Raw genomic sequence first — 23533 nt, 5'->3', positions numbered from 1 at the left:
TCACAGAATTTCTGCTCACCCGGCAGGAAACCAGCCTGGGTGGGTTCCTGAAGCCTTAACTAAGCCTCCAAATTCTCTTTGAGATTTCAGTGAGGTAGGTCAGGGCTTGGCACTCAGAAGCTGGGACACAATGTTGATTTTTCAGCCCTTTCCACTTCCTGCCTTTTTGTTTTACTTCAGTAAAATCTGCATGTTGGCTGCTTGTCATGCCCTGCGGATAAAACTGGTGATGGCCTCACTGAAGCCACAGAACTGAACAGAGACTTGGTTTTCAAAGACAGTGCAACCTGGGGGGACAGGGTACAGGCAGCAAACTGTAATATGAGACAGAACAGGACAAGCTGACTGGACATGCGAGCATGTGCTAGCTGGGGGCGAGGGTCCTCCTAGGACAGTCTGTGCTGTGGACGCTGAGGGCGCGTGGATTTTCATAGGCGGACACAGCAGAGGCGGTCCTTCTGACAGTAAAACTGCGCGGTGTTTGATGAGTGGTGAGCACTGGCTTTTGGGCATAAGCCTGAGTTAGGGACATGTGGTTGGAGATGAGGCTGGAAAACAGCGGTGGCAGGACTGTGACGCAAATACTTCCTTCCCAGCTGGCGAGCGTGTGGGAATCAAGACAAAGTGCACCTGGCCTGCCTCATGAGCTCGCGCTGAGAACCGCAAGGGAGCACCAAGTGGTTGTAGGGTGCTTGCTGAGCACTGGGGACCCATTTGATGTTACTTATTACCAGGCTGGACCCTGGCCTTGCGACAGAAGTCCTCTGACTAGAGTGTATGACATCGGTGATGGTTCAAGAACTTACGATGAGCCATCCCAAGAAGTGAGGCTTCAGTGTGGAATTAGACACACGATTTCTCTTAGAGTGAGGAGGTTGTCCGAGCAGACACTGCTGCCAACCTGCTTCCCTTTGGAAACAGGAATAAGAGTCCCTACGGGTAATTTAACTTCAACCCTTAGGAATTCTGCTTACAGCGTACGGAATTTAATTGTTGTCTAGTGGTTTACATTGTTCTAACTGGATGTTGGATTATATAGAAATAGTGTAAGTTAATATGTGGACTTGGACACCGCGGATCATGGCCATTGTAGGAGCATGCACGTGCGCTTTGTTATTTCTGCCCGTAGGGACCTCGTGCCGATCACCGCCGCCCTGGAGCACAACCAGTGGTTCGCCAAGCTGTCCTCTAAGGACCTCAGGCTGGTAAGTAGTGGAAGACATGGCCCATGGTGCTCAGCTGGGCTTGCATTTCAAAAACCTGCTAATTATCCCCCAAATTGATTAGATTTTCTATTCTACTGGTGAGCTGCACACATATTTTTATTTCTGTGAGAGATATTTTCTTAAGAAATAATCTTTAGAACATGTTCTCAAGTTTGTAACATGAGATGCTTGGCAAGTGCTTCCGGGTGCTCTCAGCTGTGTCAGGCAGTGTACTGATGAGCAGAAAGACGGGTGTGGCCGTCAGTGCCCACTCGTTCTCCTGGCAGAAGCGAGTCAAGTAATGTCTGCATGACTACAGAGAGGAGATGTACGTCCCTGTCATCTCCACAACGCTTCCCTGCCTAAGAACTTCGGACAGTGTTACCAGGTAGTAACAACGGTCTACATTGACTTTCTGGACAACTTTTGGGACACATTGATATGTTAGCAGAATGAAATGAAGGTGAGATCAGTTAGTTTTCATAAGGTAGGAAGGAGCCACATTCTTGGCCTGCTTTCCTAGAGGGAATAAGGTGCTGTCTGTTAAGGTATTTTTGCATGTTCAGTGCAACTCTGTGGACAGTTGCTTCTCCAGTTACCTTCTGCTGCTTCCCGTCCAGACAGGAGATAACTGAGACGTTTTATTGGAGACCCTTACATTCAAGCCTCCAACTCTCAGAGGTCATAGAAACCGGTGGTTTAAGATTTTCATAGCAAAGAGGTAGGGTTTGGATTGAGATGTATATTTGAAGAAAGTGGAGGTTTGACATTTGCAAGTGGACAGGCCAGTGGTCCTCTTGGTTGGCCTGGGGTTGAGTGACCTAAGGCATTGTCGGAAAGGAACAAGGGCTGTGAACCTACTGGGGTCCAGTAGGAGGCAGTGTGGTGTCAGAAAAAGTGTTGGCTTAGAAACAGAACCCTGGTTTTCAGATTCTGACTCTTATTACAAGGCTTGTGACCTTAGATAAGTTACTTGACCTTCAGGGCCTCAGCTTACTGCGTACCTATTATTGGGAGCAAGTTGGAGCTCCTGTCTTATTCATTGCTACCCAGTGCTTATCAGAGTAGGTGGCTCATAATAGCTGCTCAATAAAAATTGGTTTAGTAAATGGATGTCAAGTTAGTTTGTTGAATGAATGAGCAGACATAGCAGTATAACTACTTGGCAGGTTACTGAGATGCCTATAGAAATCATATAGAAATTCTAATACAATTATCACTACCATCACCATCGCCACCATCATCACCATCATTGTCATCACCACCATCATCACCACCAGCACCACCATTGTCATCACCATCACCATCATCACCACCATCACCATCATTGTCATCACCACCATTACCATCACCACCACCACCACCACCACCATTTTCATCACCACCATTACCATCACCACCACCACCACCACCACCATCATTGTCATCACCACCATCATCACTATCATTGTCATCACCACCATCACCATCATTGTCATCACCACCATTATCACCACCATCACCATCATTGTCATCACCATCATTGTCACCATCACTATCATTGTTATCACCACCACCACCATCATTGTCTCCATCACTATCATTGTCATCACCATCACCATCACCATCACCACCATCATCATCATTATCATCATCACCATCACCATCATTGTCACCATCACCATCACCATCATTGTCATCACCATCATTGTCATCACTATCACCAACATTGTCACCATCACTATCATTGTCATCACCATCATCATCATTGTCACCATCACCACCTCCACCATCAGCATCGTTGTCATCACCACCATCATCACCACCATCACCATCATCACCACCATCACCATCACCACCACCATCACCATCACCATCAATGTCATCTTCACCATCACCACCATTATCATCACCATCAGACATCATTGTCATCAGCATCACCATCATCATCACTGTCTTCACCATTATTATCATTGTCACCATCATCATTATCATCACTGCCATTTAGTCTTTATTCTCCATTTTGCATGTCTCTTTGGGAATTCCTTTTGGTTTTCCCAAGACTGGGTGAGATGTACCTCTGTGTGCCTGGAGTATTACGAAAATGGTCTTTTCATTATTCTACCATAAATTATGTTTTCTTCTCATTCTCAGTGGATGGTACAAAGCAGGGACTTTGTCCTTTATGTTGTCACTGTATTCCTAGGACCTTTATCATGATGGTGCATAGTAGTAGGTGCTCATGTAGGTTTGTTGAATGAATGGATGATTGATTCCGTTACAACTTTGCATCAGCATAGGTCTTAACAATGACGTGAGTTTGATTTCAGACGTACAGTGTGGGTACAGGGTGTGTTCTCTTGCAGTCCACTGATGTCTGTGAACAGATCTTGAGGGTGGTGAGTCGGTCTAATCGGCTGGAAGAATTGGTGTTGGAAAATGCTGGACTTCGAGCGTGAGTATTTCCTGCCTATGTGAATATATTGCTTTACAACTTTTTGCTGTTTCTTCTAAAATTAACATACAGTTAAAGAAAAGAAAGGTGGGAGTCTCACATGCAGAGAACCCTCTATTCCCTTCTTTAAAAAGTTCTGTCTTTATTACAGGGGTCACAGACTTTATATAGTGTTTGCTGTTGTGTCATGGGATATATTTGACCTTGCTTGGTGTAGAGGCCAAGGGCATGGACCTTGAGCCAGACGCCTCGTGGCCTTGGGCAGGTTGTTTCTGCTCTCTGTGCCTCAGTCTCTTCATCTTTGAGATGGAGATAATGTTAGCACCTTCCTTATATAATTACAGTCATGAGGATAAATGACTTAGTTTATGTGAAGTGCTTAGAATAGTTATCTTTCTTATTTCAGGTCCTGCCTTTTATTAGTACCTCCGAAGGCAGTTGTAGTAACAATGTAACGCATATTAGTTTACTGCTTTGCTTTGACTTGTTGGGGCCGGTTCCCTCCCTCTTCAGATTCACACTTACATCGCCTTCACCACATGGCTCTGAGGTCCATACCCAGGCCTGTGTGGGGCCCAGCAGGGCTTGGATCCGGTCGAACAGACTTGCCTGCGAGTGGGGAGGGGGGGAGCTCCATCGTCACAGCACTCCGTGTGTGATTTTAAGTTTCACACCCCGAAAATGGCCATTTCGATTTTTGCTACAATATGGTGCTGGCAACTGTAGCCCTTAGACTGTCACTGGGGCCATCAGGTCTGCGTTCATGGGCACTGGACTCCGTTGTGGAGGGGCCGACTCGTATGTCCCAGTACCCTGAAATGTGTCTGACGGGCAGATCCGTGGTTTTCTCTGCGCTTCTGGATGAGGTTTGGCCAGTCGAAGCGAACCACACCCGGCTGTGACGTCACAGAGTCTCTGCCGAGGATCTGTCCTCGCGTAGAATGGATGGGCACTGAGAAGTGATGGCCCATAGATCCCTGGGGAGGAAAGCGTCTCCTTTGTCAGTGTTCCTCTGGCTGCTGGAGCAGTGCCTGTTGCGCCGCCTCATCGATGTCGTGTTTGTTTGCAGGGATTTTGCACAGAAATTGGCCAGCGCTCTGGCACATAACCCTGGCTCAGGACTGCACACGATCAACCTTGCTGGCAACCCGCTGGAGGACCGAGGTACGGCGGGGTCCCCACCCTGCTGCTGGGCTGGGGACCCGGAGAACCGAGCTGGCGGAGCAGTGACTACCCTCTAGGGGCTCTTGTTGGCTTCTGGTTCTTTCCACCTTTGATGGAAATGCTCCTGGTTGGCTGCTTCTGGGCTCCCAGAGGGAAATTGCACAAGAAATCCAGCGGGGTCAAAAACATGTGTAAACATTTCAATTTAGGGGAAAACGGTTAAGGATTTTTATATCTGAGTTTTTCAATGACAGTATTTTATGTTCAAAACCATAAAAAGCTTGGGGGAGGCTTCTGCAGTTGAATGGTCGCGTGTGAGAGGGACCGAGCCGGGGAAGAGAATCAGTGGGAAACTCAGAGAAACACAGGCTGATGGGGCCGCAGCAGAAGTGTCCCCGAGTGTCCACGCCAGGACTTGTTTGGAGATGAGGGGGTTGGGTTCCCTGCCTTGTGATACGAATGTGGGTGCAGCAAATCTTTGATCGTCACAGGTTGGTCTGCTTGTCATACCAGTTACGAGGGACAGGTGGCCCCCCTGTCAGGAGGCCTGTGGGAAGGAGAGGCCCATAGGTCTGAGGAGCAGAGGGGCCCCGTGGAGGAGCAGAGCCTCCGAGGCCCAGGCCCCGGGCCCTGGGACAGCCTCACGGCACCAGCCCTGTGACCCTGGTGGCCAGGCCCGGCCCAGCTTGCCCTTGGCCTCATAACAGTGTGTTCAGGTGGTTGGTCATGACATCAGTTTAATAGTTCATGACAAGCATTAAAAAGTACAAAATAGCCCTGGCCAGTTTGGCTCAGCGGTTAGAGCGTCGGCCTGCAGTCCAGAGAGACCCGGGTTCGGTTCCCGCTAAGGGCACGTACCTTGGTTGCAGTTTGTCCCCGGCCCTGGTTGGGTCGTGCGGGTGGCAGCCACTCGATGTGTCCCTTTCACGTCGATGTTTCTCTCTCTGCCTCTTCCTCTCTCTCCCTCCCACTCTGTCTGAACAATAAAATAGAAAAATGTCCTCGGGTGAGGATAAAAAAAAAAAAGTAGAAAATATCAGGGAGCATTGTTCAGGAAAGCTTTAGTTTTCATTTTCTAATGTTTATTTTTGTGTGAGGGTCCTGCCTCCCATGTCAGCACTCTTTCTTTCTTTCTTTAAAAAATTTTTTTTTTTCTTTATTGATTTTTAGAGAGAGAGAGGGAGAGAGAGATAGAAACATGGATGAGAGAGAACATCGATTGGCCTCCTCCTGCACGCCCCCCACCTGGGGATCAGGCCCACACCCTGAGCATGTGCCCTGACTGGGAATCGAACTGGTGACCTGTTGGTGTATGGGTCCACGCTCAACCACTGAGCCACATTGGCCGGGCTCTCCCTCCCTTCCTTCCTTGCTTCCTTATAAAGAACTCTTTTCTAAAACTATGTTTTTATTGATTTTAGAGAGAGATAAAGAGAGACAGAGGAAAAGAGAGAAACATCGATTGGTTGCCTCCCGCACAACCCTGACCAGGGTTGGGACTGAACTGCAGCCAAGGTCTGTACCCTTGACTGGAAGTGAACCTGAGACTTTTCAGTCCATGGGCTGACGCTCTAACCACTGAGCAAACCAGCCAGGGCAAGAACTCTTTTTTAAATGAGCATCGGCCTGCGGACCAGTGAGTCTCGGGTTCGATTCTGGCCAAGGGCATGTACCTCAGTTGTGATTCGTCCCCAGCCCTCGTCGGGGTCCAGTGGGAGGCAGCCACTCGATGTGCTCCTTTTACGTTGATGTTTTTCTCTCTCCCTCCCACTCTCTCTAAACAAAAGTGGAAAAATGTCCTCAGGTGAGAATAAAAAAAAATGTTTTTGTTGATTTTAGAGAGAGAGGAAGAGGGGGAGAGAGAGAAAAAACAGACATCCATGTGAGAGACACACCAATGGGTTGCCTCCCACAGGTGCCCTTGTCTGGGACTTAAACCGACAGGCTTTCGGTGCACTGGATGACACTCAACCAACTGAGCCACACTGGCCAGGGCTCAACTCTCTTTCCTTATGTGGGTTATGGTGGCAGAGGCGTGGCCATCTCGCTGTGGCTGAGCTTATTTCCAAGCCCTGCGTGAGTCCCCTGCTGACCAGGGTCTGGTCCTCCGTCCTCTCCCAGTGCTGAGCCTCGTGGGTCTGTCATGGCTTCTTGGATTGAAGGGGAGCGTTTTCGGAGACATGAGCTCTGCTCTGTCCCATGTCACATGCTCCGTACCCTCGAACGCTGTGGACTCCTGGTTTTCTGGTTACCCCATTTTTATGGCCTCGGCCTTGTCTGGGGTGTCTGTCCTTTTTCCTCCCTTCACTTGGTTCTAAATTTGATTATTTTGTTTAGAGATGATTTAGAACCTGCTTCAGAGTGTTTTTTTTTTTTTGAAGTGTTGACCTGACGTCCCCAAATATTTGTTCCAGAGCATCTGCGGGTGGCTCTGATGTGATCTTCCAGATGAGACAAAGAAACATTTTGGAATTTCTCTGGTCTCCTCCAGATCATCTTTCTGTCACACCCCTTGGTGTCTGCAGCTAAAACAAATGGGCCTGCTCTGGACTTTGTCACTTTCTAGCTGAATTTCCTTGGAGAAGTTACCTGCTGTTTCTGTGTCTCACTTTACTTATCTTCAAAATAGATCATAACAGTCCTCTCACTCAGGGGGGCCCTAAGGGCTAAGTGAGGTACTGGGCGCCCTGGGGGCCCTAAGGGCTAAGTGAGGTACTCGACGCCCTGGGGGCCCTAAGGGCTAAGTGAGATAATGCACCTGTGCGCTCAGAGGTTGCTTCTCCTACCTCACCTGAGTCCTGAAATAGCCCCATGAAGTCTGATAGTCCAAGTGGTATCCTTCCCCTTTCACAGTGAAGAAACCTGGTTTGGACAAAGCTTGCGGAGTCTTGCCCAACGCCAGCTGCCAGCCTCTGTCCGAGGGTTTTCTGAGGAATCGACCGCCCCCCCCCCCGGCTGTCAGCACCTCGGACTGCGGGTGTGATGGTCTGACCCCTGAGGATGTGTAGACACAGGCTTCGGTTCTGCTGGAAACGGCGGCTCTTCCGGAACACACCTTCTCAAGGGGTCATTTTAGCAGCTGAGAAACGCCAGGTTTCTGTGATAGCTCAGCCACAGAAAGCTGTGCATAATAGCAGACGTATTTCACTGATATTTTTATGGTCACACAAGGTAAAAAGTTATTTTAACAACGAACGGCACAGATTTTAGGGCCTTAGAAAGGCAGATGTACAGACCCTGCTCTCCCCGTGAGGCTTGTTCCCGCATCCCCAGTTCCTGGACCCCCTCTCGGCCTTCGACGTGGGGATCTCGGCTGTGTGTTCATTCGCCTCCCCCAGAACCGCGGGGCCGCAGGGCCGTCCTCTCCGCGCAGCTCGTCTGCGTCCTCGCTCCGGCCTGTGTGAGCCTCTGTTCCTCCCGGACCAGAAGGGAGCCTGTCGCTTCTGGTGTCGTGTTGCTAAGTCCACAGGCGGAATTTTGCTAAATTATTAATATCGATGCTTTCAGTTAGTAAGGACCTTGCGAATCATACTGATTCTGGAATTTCCACTGTGAGAATATACTATGTTTTAAAGTGCTCACAGGATTAGTGGTGAAATCTGCAACATCACATTTAATTTCCTGTGTTTGCAATGAACTAACATCAGATGGCAAATTACAATACTAAAGATTTTATAATTACTTTTTAAAAAGATATTTCAAAGCAGAGAGAGCTGTGATAGTTTTGTTTTGAAAGGAGAAATAAAAATGAGAACGTTTTTTTCTTCTTCTAAGGTTGACACATATGAAAAAAGGGAAATAAATCACTATAAGGGTAAGCCAACCAATAAAGTCCCCAAACAAAAGCATTTAGCAATAAACTTAGTTTTACTTCACAGCTCTGGAGGCTGTGTTTTGCTTTACTTGGGTCAAAATTGATCGTCTGGGCCAAAAGTTGAAAGTGTGTTCTGTGTGTCGTCCGCGGGGCGTTTCCCGGTGGCCGGCCCCTCCCACGGCCCCGTGGAGTGGACAGCGTCAGAAAGGGCAGGGCTGCCAACTGACTCATGTTGCCGAGACCCACAGTGGAAGCTGGCCAAAGTGGGACCCTTTGCGTAATAACGTTGCCTTATTTTCATAGATCAGTTTAATTCTCTCTCATTAAATAAAATAAAAAATAAATACCGCTGACCCAGTTACGCCTTCATTTCGTTAGCACTGTGCCTGGGCGCGTCTTTAAAGAAGAACTGCGATGTCGTTGTGTCTTGAGGACGCCTAGGAAATTAAATGTCAGCCAAGAAAGACACAGGTTAGAGAGAGGGGTGGGGCAGTGCCCACGCTCGCCCCGAATGTCGCGCGTGGAGGGGGACAGTGAGGAGAGCGTGCGCTTGGTCCGAAGGAGAACATCTCTGATGGTAAAGTTTTGATGTTGTTACGCTTAACTGAACACCTTCCTTTTCTCCTGTCCCATAGACAGGACAGGAAGGAAAGGCGCCGAGATGCTAGAAGGAAAACAAGGTCTGACGTCAGAAAGAAAAACGGTCACTCACGTTAGAATTAGATGTAATTGTCAGGCCTTGGAAACGCAGCTGCATTCTGAGCAGTGAAAGTTCTCATCCTCCTCCTTGTTCTCTTTCTCAGGTGTGTCCTCCTTAAGTATCCAATTTGCCAAACTCCCAAAGGGATTAAAACATTTGAATTTATCTAAAACCTCATTGTCGCCCAAAGGTACAGTACCTCTTATTACTTAACTTTATCTCTGTAATATAATATTTCTGATATACCATGCTACCTTAAATAGTTAGAATTATTACTCAGTTCTGTGTCTGCATTGAAAATATATGTATTACTACCCTGGCTGGGTGACTCAGTTGGTTGGAGTGTTGTGCTGTACACCAAAAGTTTGCAGTTTGAGCCCCTGTTGGGGCGTGTATGTATGGGAGGCAGCCGATGGATGTTTCTGTTATCACCTTGATATTTCTCTCTCTCTCTCTCTGTCTCTTTCTAAAACTCAATAGAAACATATCCTTGGCTGAGGATTAAAAAAATTAATAATAAAATAATAACATACATGTATTACCACGTTCTGGCAGTTTTAAGACGAAGACAAAGCTTACATGATTCCTATATCTAATAATTGGTCATTTGTTAAATTCTTATTTGAGATAAATTCCTATAAGGAGAATGACTTGATCAAAGAGTTTCCACCTTTTTTTTAGAATTCCTCAGCTGAGGATATTTTTCTAGTGATTTTTAGATAGCGTGGAAGGGAGGGAGAGAGTGAGGGAAACATCGATGAGAGAGAGAGACAGTGAGACACACACACACATATTAACTGGTTGCTGAGCAGGGCCTGGGATCGAACCTGTGACCCTCTGGTCTGAGGGCTGACACTAACCACTGAACCAAAGTGGCCAGGGCAAGTTTGCAAATTTGTACAAAGCTTTTCTTGGTATTTATTGTCAAGGTTTCCTCCAAGTTTTGTACAAATCTCTTTAAGGAGGGACATCTGTAATACTTCCAACAATAAAGATAAATGTTTAAAAAAATCTCTTTACACTCCCACCATCACTGGTTATATTATACTTTTTCATTGTTTGTTAAGCACATAAGCAAACCTGTTCTGATGTTTTAATTTGACTTCCTTCAGTTACTGCTCAGGCAGTACCTCCCGCCTTAGTCATGTGTTTGCTTTTTGGAGGAATTGCTAATTCCTATCTTTTCTAGTTTTCCTTACTGTGTTGGTTTTTCTACTTAATTTATAGTCATTCTTCACATATTAAAAATATCAAAAATTTATTATGTGCTCCATGGGCTTAACTCTTTGAAGAGTGAGATTAAAAATGGATTGTTGCCCTGGCCGGTGTGCTCAGTGGTTAGCGTGTCAGCCCTCACACTGAGGGGATGAGGGTTGGATTCCGGGTCAAGGGCATATACCTGGTTGCAGGCTGGATCCCTGGCCCTGGTGTGCGGGCGGCAACCCCTTGATGTCTTTCTCACATTGATGTTTCCCTCCCTCCCTCTTCCTTCCACTCTCTCTAAAAAAGAAAAAAATATCCTCAGGTGAGGATTAACAACAGCAGAAAGTTGATTATATTTATTTATTTTAACTTGTTTGTTCATGACTGTCATGAACCTCCTCCCAAGGGCAGGTTCGGTTCTGAGTCACCCCAGCGTCATCACTTCTGAAGTCCGTCCTTCTGTGTGTGATGACGCGGGCGTCCCCTCAGCTCCTGGGGAATGAGGACGGCCCACTCCCTGTGCCCTTCCCAGGGGGCAGTCCCCATCGGTCTCTGCCCTGCGGTGCCTGGGCTGTGAGACGGCTCGTGTTTTATAACATGTGACCCAGGGAATCTTAAGTCGCCCGTTTTAGAATGTGCACCTCGAAATGTTTTCACAAGGACACTGATTTTTGAAAGCCCTCCTGGTTCTTTCAGGCTGTCAGAGGAGCCGAGGGGTTTGTGAATTCACAATGACTCAGACGGAGTGGTAGTTTTAAGCGTTTGTTGCATTTGACTGGCATTTACATTTTAGTTCCAGAAAAATATTTATACTCCCATCTCCATCATTCAAGAACTGTTTTTTCTTTCATCTCCCACGATGTCTCCAAACCCTGTTCTCTTGCTCCGATGTTATTGGAGTGGTCGTTCTCTGGACTCCCAGTGCCTGTCCCGCTGGCGGCCAGGCTGTGGGGCCGGCCATCTGCCGCCAGCTCCCTGCAGCGGCAGACGCTCCAACAGTAACCAGCGGGACCCAGGATGGCGTGGCAATCTGTGTTCTGCTGGGCTGTGAGAGTCCTGATGCTTCCCATCCTGCACGTCTGCATCTCCTGCTGCTGATGTGCCTGTTAACCCCAGCTCTGTGCTCTGGGCTCACGAGGGGGCTGGACCCTGGGCTGTTCAGCAGCATGAAGCTGGGCTGCTGGTGTGGTTCACCTGGAGTCTCAGCAGATGTCGGCCGACTGCCAAGGGTTGGTCCCTGTCGGCCAGCGATGTGCTGTGGAGACTCATTTGACCTGTTAATTTGGGAATTTATTTTTAAGGTTTGTCATACCTCACTAAGGAAGTGATTTTACAAATGACTTTCTTCATGAGAGCCTGGTGTTTTCCTTGCATTTGGGACTCAGTCATTCCACTACAAAATGCACGAACAGCACCAGCAACGGGACAGACTGAGGGTGGCGGCCACCGAGCCAGCACAGGTGTGGCCGCCAGAGCAAGCCCTCTGTGGCCGTTGCGGGTTTGCTTCCCTGACACGATGGCTAGCTCTGCACCTCCTCACGCCAGGCTCGTGCCTCACGGCTTTGCCTGTGCTGGCCTCACGGATGATCCTGCCGTCTCTGTCTCCCAGGACTGGCTGCTCCAGGGTGGGTGGCCCTGGTCTCTGGAGCCCATGCCTGCACGAAGGCGGCTGTCCTTGAAGATCTGTTACAGTGAATTCCTCGCGTGGCTCCGACTTTTCATCCTGGACTTCAGTTTCTCTGAGCTTTCTGAGGGCAAAGAATGGGTCTCAGTTACATTAATCCAGATCCTCAGCTTTGTATAAACCTTTGAATGCCACTTAGTAAGTGTGGAGTTGATGGCCAAGAAATCCCTCCTTGAACTTCAGTGAAATATTTGTCATCTGCCCCCATCTCCTCTATGCGCCCAAATGTGGGTTCACCCTGAGCAGTGGGCCCGACAACTTGGTCAGACACACCGGAGTCGTGTCTTTGGTTTTGTTTTTCGTTTTTTAATTTTTTTTTCTTTTTTTTTTTCCGTTTTTTTTGCACAGATAGAGTGGGAGGGAGAGAGAGAGAGAGAGAGAAACACCGACGCGAAAGGGACACATCGAGTGGCCGCCACCCGCACGACCAACCAGGGCCGGGGACAAACCGCAACCAAGGCACATGCCCCTAGCAGGAACCGAACCCGGGTCTCTCCGGACCGCAGGCCGACGCTCCAACCGCTGAGCCAAACCGGCCAGGGCTAATTTTTTTTTCTTTATTGATTTCAGAGAGAGCGGAAGGGAGAGAGAGAGAGAGAGAAAGAAACATGGGTGAGAGAGAACATCAGTTGTCTGCCTCCTGCGTGCCCCGCACTGGGGATCAGGCCCGCATCCTGGGCATGTGCCCTGACCAGGTATGAACCCGCAGCTTCCTGGTGCAGGGTCGACACGCACCCACTGACCACACCGGCGGGCTGGAGTCGGGTCTTTGTAGCTCAGCTCCCCCCTCAGAGCTCTCCCTGGCTCCTGCTGGTGGCCGGCTCTGGCCCCATCCAGGCTGAGGCTCTGCTCCTCCTGTGGATGAAACCCCTTTTCTGTCTTCAGGGACAGCCTGGAGAGTCAAAAATTTCACTGAAAAATTAGAAACAAAATAATTTTTAAAAGTACACTAAATTTAGAGATAGCTGTATTTTCAAATCACACAGTGAAAACCATGGAGTTCTGGTGAAAACACCCCCGTAGCCCTGCGGTCTCAGAAGGAACGATGCCGACCCTCTGTAGCGCCCTCTGGGCCTCGTGAGTGCAGACTGCTCTGGGCTCCACCCTGCTCGCAGCCCGTCTGTCACCCTGGGCCAGGCCTCTCCCGCCCAGGGCCGTCTTGCCCCTCGTGGGTCCTTCTCGGTTTTCTGAGGTGGTGTTACCAGCGTTGTTCCGTTGACTCTCACACAAGCTGCTGATGTTATTTGTGTGAATGGTGTGTAGCATGTTCATCATCAGTGTCTCCTGTGGGTGCTCTGACCCCACACGCGGGACTCCTCTCTGAAATCCACCCGTCTCGGCTCTGCCCAGAGCTCAGCGGGTTCAGCGGGACGGAGTGTTCCAGTGAATCCCCAGGTGCATCGGCAGCTCCGCGTGTCTGGCTGTGCACCTGCGTCAGTGAACACCCCGCACGGAGTCGGGACTCCCCGCAGGGTCCCGAGAAGGATAGTGACGATTAGGCAGCCTGCGCCACTGCGACTTCAAAGCGAAGTCCTTTCTGTGTGTGTGGGAAGGAGGGGACAGAAAGAGGCTGACCCCGTATCTCTCCCGTGTCCGTGTCTGGGATTCACCTGTTCTTCCTGAGGGCGAGTGTGCAAAGACCACCCTCGAGCTCACTCGTGGGGACGGCGCTCACGGTTAACCTCAGTCCTGAAGTTTGATGGGGCCGTGCGCACACCCATGTGCTTCCTGGAGTGGAGACTGAGCGCGTCTTCTTGTTTCAGGGGTGAACAGCCTTTCTCAGTCGCTCAGTGCCAACCCGTTGACCGCCACCACCCTCACCCACCTGGACCTCTCAGGGAACGCCCTTCGTGGAGACGACCTCTCGGTAGGTTCGCTGTCCTTGCCGCAGAAGCTGTGTGCAGTGGCCTGGGACAGTGTCTGAACCCAGTGCACTCCCTGCGTCCTTTACGGCGACACCTTAAAATTAGGTCCTATGAGCCTGTGAAGTGTTTTAGAGAAATCTCTGAGCCTTCCTTCAAGAAATGTCTGTGACACAGATTTTCTCTCTCCCTCATTCAATGTTGCTGGCGTTTGAGCTCTTTTAGGAAATATGTTTTTTGGAGGGATTTTTTTTCTTGGTTTAAAACCATTATCGCACCTGTTAAAGTTGCCCGATAGGAAAGATGGGACATGTAAACTGGGTTATTGCATCATTGTTAATGTTGTTGGGAGCAGGGGTGGTTTTGTGTGTAGTTTGCAGTGGAAGGGGGCGTTGGGGGAACTGCCAGCCCTGTGTTCCACGCACATAGCAGGGGCCGGGGCGCAGCGTGAACGGGGCTCTCTTCTCCCTCTGAGGGTGCAGGAGAAAGCTCGCCCAGCAGGAACAAGGTTTTCCGTGCAGCCGAATCGCTGATGCACGTGGCAGAAACGATAGATGCTGAGAGTTAGGGGTGACCTCATCACCAGATGTGTCGGGTGACCCTCTGGTCACCGTCACAGAAGTTGGAAGAGGTGCTTTCTTAACCAGGAGGGCCAGCAGCAGGCCGGCGTCTTTAAAGGACCCAAGTTAGTTCTAGTCCCTGGTGGGTGAAACACCGTGATGTTTGTTCTTGTTTCTCTAGTGTTTTCCTTCCCTGCAGGCGGGGGAGGTGGCCAGGGTGCCCTCTGTGGTCCTGTCTCCCTGACACCTGACATCACTCAGATAGTGCTGTTTCCTGTGCTGTGACTTAAGCACACGGCCCAGTGACTGGTCACCTTCACTGCAGACTCATCAGTCTGTTCGTCCGAGATGGAAGGAGTCTGATGTGAAACCGCCGGAACATGACAGTGACGGGCCAGCGGTGGGGAGGGATTAAAGAGGAAATAATGAGTCTGCTGAAGTTCGGGCCGGGATGGGGCCTTGTGGGCTGTGGAGAGGCCGGGGTGCCGTGGGGCCCGAACTGGTGCTGGTGCAGGGGCGCTCACGGGCCTGCCTCTTCTAGGCAGAGTCCCCCAAGCAGTCTGGTCACCACTTGAGGTGACGAGAGCTCCCCCAGCTGGTGGCCAGGAGTGCAACCACACGCCAGGCCCAGCCAGGGAAGCAGAGACTAGCATGTTAGCAAGAATGAAAAGATTTTCCTGGGAACTTTTCATAGTGGCGTCTGCTGTGTGTCGGGTTGTCCTAAAGTATTTCCAGGCTGGCTGTTTGCTCCTGTGAATCTTGCGGTCGAGTGGAGTTTTCTGCAGCATCTCTCCGCTAGGCTGCAGGCATGTTGGCTCTGCCGGAGGCTGGGGCATCCGGGCAGCAAAGGGGAGTCCAGCTGCGGTCTGGTGGCAGGAGGTGGCCTGAGCGGGCTGTCGGTGCACTCTGGCCGCTGCTGCTCACACGTGGTAGAATCGTGCAGTGAGAGAATGACGGACACTCACTAAATTGCATGGTCTCCACGACCCTGCACAGGGACAAGGGCTTCACATTGTGAGCCCCTGACACCTGATGTGCCTTAGCTGCACGCGAGATGAAAACAAAACAAAGTTAATAGTACTGACAGGCCCATTCTCCTTGGATTGTGGAAGTAACCAAGGATGGGAAAATTACTGTGTTGGACAGAAGAGAGGGTCGCCAGACACCATCCTACGGATTAGATTCAATTTAGCGGCTTCTGAAACGCTTTGAAAAACGATTCTTATTGTCATAGGGTGGCTGCCATTCAGGTGGTGCTTCACTCTCAGCAGTGAAGATTCATTAGCATGGTTTCAGAATGACAGAACATGGAGTGAATGAGGAAAACCAGGTTGCATGTAACAAGGGAGTTTGTAGCCAAGGTTCCATTTGGCCTTATTTTTACTTACAAAGAATTTTTTTTTTCTTTATAGATTTTAGAGAGAGAAAGTGAGAAGGAGAGAGAAATAGAAACATTGATGAGAGAGAACATCAACTGGCCGCCTCCTGCACGCCCCCACTGGGGATCAGGCCCACAACCTGGGCATGTGCCCTGACCGGCAATTGAACCAACGACCTCTTGGTGCAGGGTCCACACTCAGCCACTGAGCCACACCGGCCAGACCAGAATTTTTATTTTAAATATTCTTTGCATTTTTTTTTTGCTTTTGAGGAAGATAATATAATGACATAATTCTACCAATTCTCTTGGGAAAACTGGAAGGTGATTCTGGGAGGATTTAGGCAACTTCATTTTGAAGGATTAACTTGCAATGTGTGTGTGTGTGTGTTTCTCAATCCTAATGTATTTGCTTTTGTTTTTCATTTCAAGTACATGTACAGTTTTCTGGCCCAGCCAAATGCCCTTACGCATCTGGATTTATCCAACACAGAATGTTCCCTGGACATGGTAATGCTCTATGTTGCTCTGGGTGGGGTCTCAGAACAGCTGCGTAGCGCGATGGAGCCGAGGGCTCCACGCCCCTGCTCTCTCGGCCCCGAGGTGCACGAGGTAAGAGCGCTTCTGTCTCCGCAGGTCTGTGGAGCTCTGCTGCGCGGGTGCCTCCAGTGTCTGGCCGTGCTGCGCCTCTCCAGGGCCGTCTTCTCCCACCGGTACGCGGCGTCCAGGCGCGTCTGCACCTCTGGGGGCTTGCGTTATGACGACAGAGTCATAACGGGTGAATGTTGTGTGTGACAGGAGAAGGTAGTTTTAAATAACAAATTTTTTTTTTCATCCTCACTCGAGGACACGTTTGCACTCATCCTCAGATAGAGCGGGAGGGAGAGAGGGAGGAAGGGAGAGAGACAAATGTTGATGTGAGAGAGACACATCGAGTGTTTGCCACCCACACGACCCCAACCGCGGCCGGACACAAACTGCAACTGAGGCACGTGCCCTTAGCGGGAACCGAACCCGGGTCTCTCTAGTCCGTGGGCCGACATTCTAACTGCAGAGCCAAACTGGCCAGGGCATAAATGACCATCTTAAATCACTGTGATCTGTGAATGTGGGCCTGGAACGTCTCCTGAAGTTGGATGAAGTTGGATGTTCTTCCCGGTGAGTGCGTCCGGTGGGCGCTGTCCACGACATGCTCCTCACCTGGGGGCAGGTGCTCTCTCCATCTGGGGAGGGCTGTTTCAGCAACTTCTGCAGGTATTTCTCAGTGATGAACTTGGAGGTAAATATAAACCTCTGGGGAGCAAAGAGAATCGTCACCCCAGACACACACATCATGATTCGTACAAGTGGGGAGAGGGCTGCCTAAGGACCTTGTTTCTACGTTCCTGACTCAGCGTTGTTTGCAAAATAGGGCAGAACATTAGAAACAGCAAGTCTTCATAAAGCGCAGCTACCTCGGTGGAGGGAGAATAAGGAGGAATTACAAAGAGTTCGCGGATGTAAGTGTGGAGTCCTGGGACCACTGAAATATTATCCAGTTCAACATGTAGCGTTCGTAATTAGGACCCAAGTCATAACCAATGATTTAGTCACTGTGTGCTCCTCAATAACAGAGAATTGCTTAATATTAGAAATACCTCTATTTTCATTAGTTAACTCTCTCAAAGCTTTACATCCACAGGGACACCCTCCACTTACTTGGAGAACTCAGTCATTCGGCATGCTTTATTCCGCAGTTGGGTCTTGCAAATGATTGTTCTGAATTTCAAGGACTGCCAGTCCATCACTTCATCAGTGATGTCAATCTTTGCAGTAGCAAAAATATGCTACAAATACCTCAGTAGAGTAAGAGCAGGGAAGTTGAGAGTTTTTTAAGATACGTTATTTTGAGGGTATGGAGACGACCCAGTTCACTCGTGTATTTGGCAGCATGGCGCCGTCTGTTTCGTGGGGCTGGGACGGACCGAGGACCGGAGTTAGAAGGCGACGTCATAGGCAACGAAGATTCTCACACAGTCAGTTCCCTGAGTTCCCAGTCCTGCGGCTTCTGTGATGATTGGTCTTCAGAGGAGCTACTCAACGTGTGGGAAAAACTTGTGCTAACCAATTGCGTATCTTCCAAGTGAAGGGTGATGGTTCAACTGCTCAGCACCCAGTGCCTGACCCGCACATACTCCTAGAGAGCCGTCAGCAATGACCTCGGGATTGCTGCATCAGCACCGAGTCGTGGGCTGGGTGCCAGGTTGTTCCCAACCTGGGTAAAGGCATCTTCATAAATGTGTTGGTCAGGATGGGTTAGGTTGGTCTGCAGTAACATGACCCACCCACCCCATTTCTGTGGCTTTCAGCAAGTAGCTTTGTGGCCTGTCCCTCGTGGGTTGGCCACGTGGCCTTCGCCCTGGGAGGCTGAGCAGCCTGTTTGCAGAAAGCTGATGGTCACTTGACCAAGGATGAAGAGTTGTGGCGTCGCGCATACTGGCTGGTAAGGGTTCTTTCTGGGACTCGTTCGGCCACGGCTGCTGCCAGTGAGCTGGCGGGCATCACTTCCCTCAGAAAGGAGAGTGAATGTTTGGGAACATTGAAAAGTCGACACCAAGACAAGGTAGTTGGAGGAGGACTGCATTCCTGTAGTGATTGAACCCACCTGCCCCTCACAGAGGGCACGGAGGAGACAGCTGACATGTTCGGGGACCAGAGCCACTGCGTGGGAAACGCCTGCTATTCCATCAGGATTCTCTTTCCTCTTAGGTAGAGGTGCTGATTACTGCGGGAGTTCTCTCGTAGCCTGATGTTTTCCTGCTCTGAAACCTTTTTCAGATTTGACAGGTGTTCCGGGACCACTGTCCCTTCAATGTTGTTGAATCTTACATGGTTGAGCTGGACCCTGAGTCTGGCCTCGGCCCAAGACTCCATGAACGCCTCTGCAGGAGACGAGTACCTGCCCTTCCGAGAGTGTCACCGCGCGTCAGGCTGAGTGCTTCGCTCAGGGGCTTGTTTGGTCCTCGCATCGGTTCTCCCAGGACAAAACAAAATGCTCAGCTTCCAGCTCCGGTGCTGGACTCTCGTTTTGATTCTTCCACCCTCCCAGCAGCATGCTGTGGGCGCTGCAGTCTCGTGAGGGCCTGGCCTGACCCACTTCTTCCCATGCTAACTGAAGGGCACGTATTTGGAAGGTGTAGCCATTTCCTTGGGGAATTGTGTCTTTATTCTACTGTTTGGTCAGAAGTGGTTAGATCTGTGGTCTGCATATTCGGGACATTGAGACTCTGTTGTTCCTCAGCTGACCTCGGGTCACAGTTGGGTTGCACCTGAGACCTGTTGCATCTAGAAATATTCCCCAATGCAGGTGGCGATCTGTGACATTTGATGCTGCCCTGTGTATTTTCACTGACCTGTTTCTTAAAAAACCCAAGCATGGAGTTACTGGCGACAAAGAACAGGAATTCGTTGTTTTAAGGACTTCATGGGATGTCTTAACTTCTCTCACATCATTCCTTTCATTGATTAACTCAGTTAGCTCACAGACATTTGTGTTTCTTCCCTGTCAGTTCCTACGGAACATGTAACTGACTTGTGGGTTATTTCACAGCGTATGAACCAGTAGTGCTGGAAGTCCAGTGCTGAGCAGGGGAGGCTGCCAGGGTGACTCCTGTTTCTGTTTTTCAGGAAAGGAAGAGAGGTCCCACCGTCGTTCAGGCAGTTTTTCAGCAGTTCTCTGGCTCTGACGCACATCAGCCTCTCAGGCACAAGACTGTCTCCCGAGCCCTTAAAGTGAGTGGTTCATTCTGTTCTCCAGAGCTGTTCAACTTCAGCCGGTTGGTTATCGGTGTGCTCGGGATGGAGGGAGAAAGATGTAGAATCTCGAAACCTATGAGGAAGACGGACATGTGTTTTCACTCTAGGGCACAGAGGCAATCTGATTCTTTTTGAGTATATTGTGCACTCTTGATATGATTGTCTCTTGTGTGAATAAAGAAATCTTCCCTGGTGCCTTCATATTAACCCTGCTTTTGTCCATTCTTGGTATAAAATGCATGTGTGTGGGGTTTTTGTTTGTTTTTAATTGAGTTTTGAGAGAGGAAGGGAGAGAAAGAAACATCGATGTGAGAGAGAAACATTAATTGGTTGCCTCCCATATGTGCCTTGACTGGGAATTGAACCTGCAATCTAGGTATGTGCTCTGATGGGGGTTGAACCTGCAACCTTTTGGTGTACAGGAGGACACTTCCAACCAACTGGGCCACCCGGCCAGGGCTGGATGTGTGCGTTTTTAATCAATATTCTGAATATTTCTACTAACAGTGATAGTCAAACTCAACACACACGGGTGCAGCAGAATTGATTTTTAAGTGCTTTGGTTTCTGAATTTCCTAGGTCACGGTAGGCTCTCTCTCTCTCATGTTTTAACTTGGCAGCCGACTCTTGTTAGGGGTTCGTGTCCACAATGCAGGGCTAGTGCTGAAGTTAAACTTTTTAGCCACAGTAATGTTGGAGATAATTTACCATCCTTGAAATTTCTGTTCACCATTCCCATAAATAATCAAAAGGGCCATAGAACCAATTTCTCTTTGAGTCTAAATAACAAATTTTCAAGTAACTGAATCTCTGCTGTCAGACACGTGCTCAGATCTCTCCCCGGCTGGCGGGAGCTGGCCCGGTATTTTCCCTTGTAACTTGTGTGAAACGATCAAGCCCACGTCTGTTGTTCTTATGACCAGAACATTAATCTTCACGTAACTTGTAAACCGTGTGGGGTTCTCAGTTACAGTGTTTCCCGTAGTTCTGCAGTGAAACCACGGTGTCTTTAAGGGCGGTAGGTCTGGGGAAGTGCTAAAAAAAGGCTGACGTTCTCGCTGGCCTTTTTCTTTGCAACATTGAATTCATATGTGGAAGGCCTCCAGATGTAACAGCCGCAAAGGTAACAGCCTCCTGCTTGGGCTGTTTGCATGGATGTTAAGAGGCCCAGAATTGATACTCCAAAGGGTTCTGCCATAATTTACCCACACTCAGGGACTTACTGGTTTGGCTACTATTGATTGAGCATTTACATTGTGCTCCATGCCAGGGGCACTGGGTGGAGAGCAGACCAGACATGACCCTGCCCTCCTGGAGCAGGGTGAGCGTTAAGTTCGCGGAGATCTGATTCTCTCCGTGCCGTTGGTCCTGGAAGGCGTGGCGTGGTCTCCGTGATCAGCACGATTACTTTTATAGAATACTCTGCACAACGATGCTGGACTCACCACAGGTATAGACTCTAGATATTATGCTCACAGTTATTTTGTCATTGTCACGTCCTTTGACCCGTGGTTATTTATGGGAATGTTCAGTTACATCCAACCAGAACCAAGGGGTATCCAGGCCGGGTGGTTATGTTAAGCCAGGAGTCTCTTTGTTTCTGTGTCTTGCACCGCACAAATGTTAGTGTGAGGGAAAGGCTTCCTGGCTGGGGATTCTGGAAAAACACTCTGCAAGCACTTAGCATGTGATACTGTAATTTGGGAAGCTGTGACACGGTGAGGTGCTCAGGGAGACCTGTGAGGTGGGGATGGGTACTGGGCACTTAGGGACTATCACCTTCAGTGTTGACAACTTTATGGCAAAGTATCATTGTCCTTATTTAGGAAACTGGGGAAGAACCCGCAATCTAGGCCTGTGCTCTGACTGGGAATTAAACCCACAACCTTTTGGTGTATGGGACAGTGCTCCAACCAACCCGACCCCCGGCCGGGGCATGCATTTGGCATTTTAAACAGTGAGGTGGTGCTCGGTGCCGGCCTGGGAGCCCGGTACGCTTCTCTGGACCTGCGCCTTGACGAGGGCCTGGGATCTGTCTCCTCTGCAGGGCACTGCTGCTCAGCCTGGCCAGCAACCACAACCTGCAGGCTGTGTCCCTGGACCTCAGCAGCTGTGAGGTAAGAACTGGATCCTGCGCCGGAAGACAGAGTAGCTCCACCTCATTCACTTCTGTTCCTGGAAAGAGTATGATATGTGATTCCAGATGTGTCCATGAAGCAGAAAAACGTATCACGGAAAGTTCCGATGCTCGGTATTTTGTGGGTTTTATCTACAAACATCCACGGATCCCCATTCAGAAAACATGCAAGTGTGCTTTTAATGACTTTAAAAGAAATCCTCATTCTTGTGGCCATTTGCTTAACCATTTATGATGAAGCCTGAGAACAAAGTGAACCCACAACATTCCATGCAGGGCTACTATGTACATGAACTTGAACTTAGATGGTGTGAAGAGAAAGGCTGTCTTGTCCCTAATTTTCTGTTATAATATCTTAATTTAAAACAAGAACATTAAGACACTTCTCAAAATCATAGTACTTGCAGACAGTGCCTATCAAAGAACACAGAGAGAGGAATCAAGACGAAAAGTCTCCCTGTTTAGAAAGTACCTGAAGTTCACTATATGGAGACTTAGTTTTGGGAGATTTATAAGCAAATACCTGGAAACAAACCCCCAGCCTCCTCAGAGCCTGACTCCACCCCACACGTCCAACTGGGTCTATTTGCAGGCTGGGGCAGAAGCCTGTTTGGTTCCTGGGCCCTGACACCCACTGTCCTGTCCTGGACACTCCTCCGGGCCTCAGCCCTGGAGGATCTAGCTCCAGCCCAGTCTGCCCCGGGCGGACTCGCAGACTCCGGATTTGACCTGAGCCCAGCTGAGCGCTCCTGGGGCCAATTTCCTGCAACACAAAACGTCGTTATTATTTGGGAGTTTGAATCCCACGTTTTATTGTTGTTTGGGAGTTTGAATCCCACGTTTTATTGTTATTTGGGAGTTTGAATCCCACGTTTTGTTATTTGGGAATTTGAATCCCACGTTTTAGGCTGCATTCTTTTTCATCTGTGAAGGCTAAGCTAAAAAGTAATGAAGTGAACCTTTTATTTACAGATGACCTCTATACTTAGAGAGAAAAAACTTCTGTGTTCCTAAGATGTTTCCTACTAATTATGTTATCACTTTGTTTTCCCTTTTCCTTGGTCTCAGTACCAAAGAGGAGTAATTTCTTTTCTGTCGTGGGAGACAGAAGGGTGTCACAGTGCAAGGGGGCACTCTGGAAGCAGAACGGTCCCCTTTGACATATGGCCCAGACACCGGTTTGTCAAGTGGCTTCTCTCAGCCTTTGTTTCTCACCTGTGGGGGTATTTGCACAAGGTTGAGCCTGGCATGTATGAGCCATTATGTGGGGGACGGGTGACTACAAAGAAGCCCTGTTTTGAATGTCAGAAATTGGTCATAGGTCAGTACTGCCTTTCTAAAAAAAATGTTTATTTAGAAGCTTTAAAATACTCTGTCTTTACTAAAACATTTTTTGGGGATTGCCCTCAAAGCTATTTTAAATCCTTCAAGGAAAATGGGTCTTGTCAAATGCACAGTCACACCTGACTTTGGACACAAACCAACATTCCCCCTACGGCCGGCCAGACCTGCCTCTGTGCCTGTGGCTGACCCTGGTTGACCCTCAAAGGGGCAAGGACTGAGCACCTGTGCAGATTCACAGACATGCGTGCTCCAG

The 23533-nt window shown here is 49.2% G+C and overlaps 1 protein-coding gene across 1 annotated transcript in view; it reads left to right on the top strand.

Moving 5' to 3' along the window:
- The window catches only part of CARMIL1 (capping protein regulator and myosin 1 linker 1), a 158488-nt gene that overhangs the window by 69296 nt on the left and 65659 nt on the right, over positions 1-23533 (top strand). The window contains exons 9-17 of the mRNA XM_036273498.1: positions 1130-1205; positions 3551-3639; positions 4709-4803; positions 9421-9507; positions 13968-14071; positions 16437-16514; positions 16641-16717; positions 19671-19775; positions 21847-21916. Of these exons, the coding sequence (XP_036129391.1) occupies positions 1130-1205; positions 3551-3639; positions 4709-4803; positions 9421-9507; positions 13968-14071; positions 16437-16514; positions 16641-16717; positions 19671-19775; positions 21847-21916 (781 nt within the window). The remainder of the gene's footprint in view (positions 1-1129; positions 1206-3550; positions 3640-4708; positions 4804-9420; positions 9508-13967; positions 14072-16436; positions 16515-16640; positions 16718-19670; positions 19776-21846; positions 21917-23533) is intronic.

Source organism: Molossus molossus, unplaced genomic scaffold (assembly GCF_014108415.1).
Source record: "Molossus molossus isolate mMolMol1 unplaced genomic scaffold, mMolMol1.p scaffold_m16_p_20, whole genome shotgun sequence".
Classification (NCBI taxonomy): domain Eukaryota; kingdom Metazoa; phylum Chordata; class Mammalia; order Chiroptera; family Molossidae; genus Molossus; species Molossus molossus.
The sequence above is the reverse complement of the archived record's forward strand: the minus strand, read 5'-3'. Positions and strand labels throughout refer to the sequence as shown.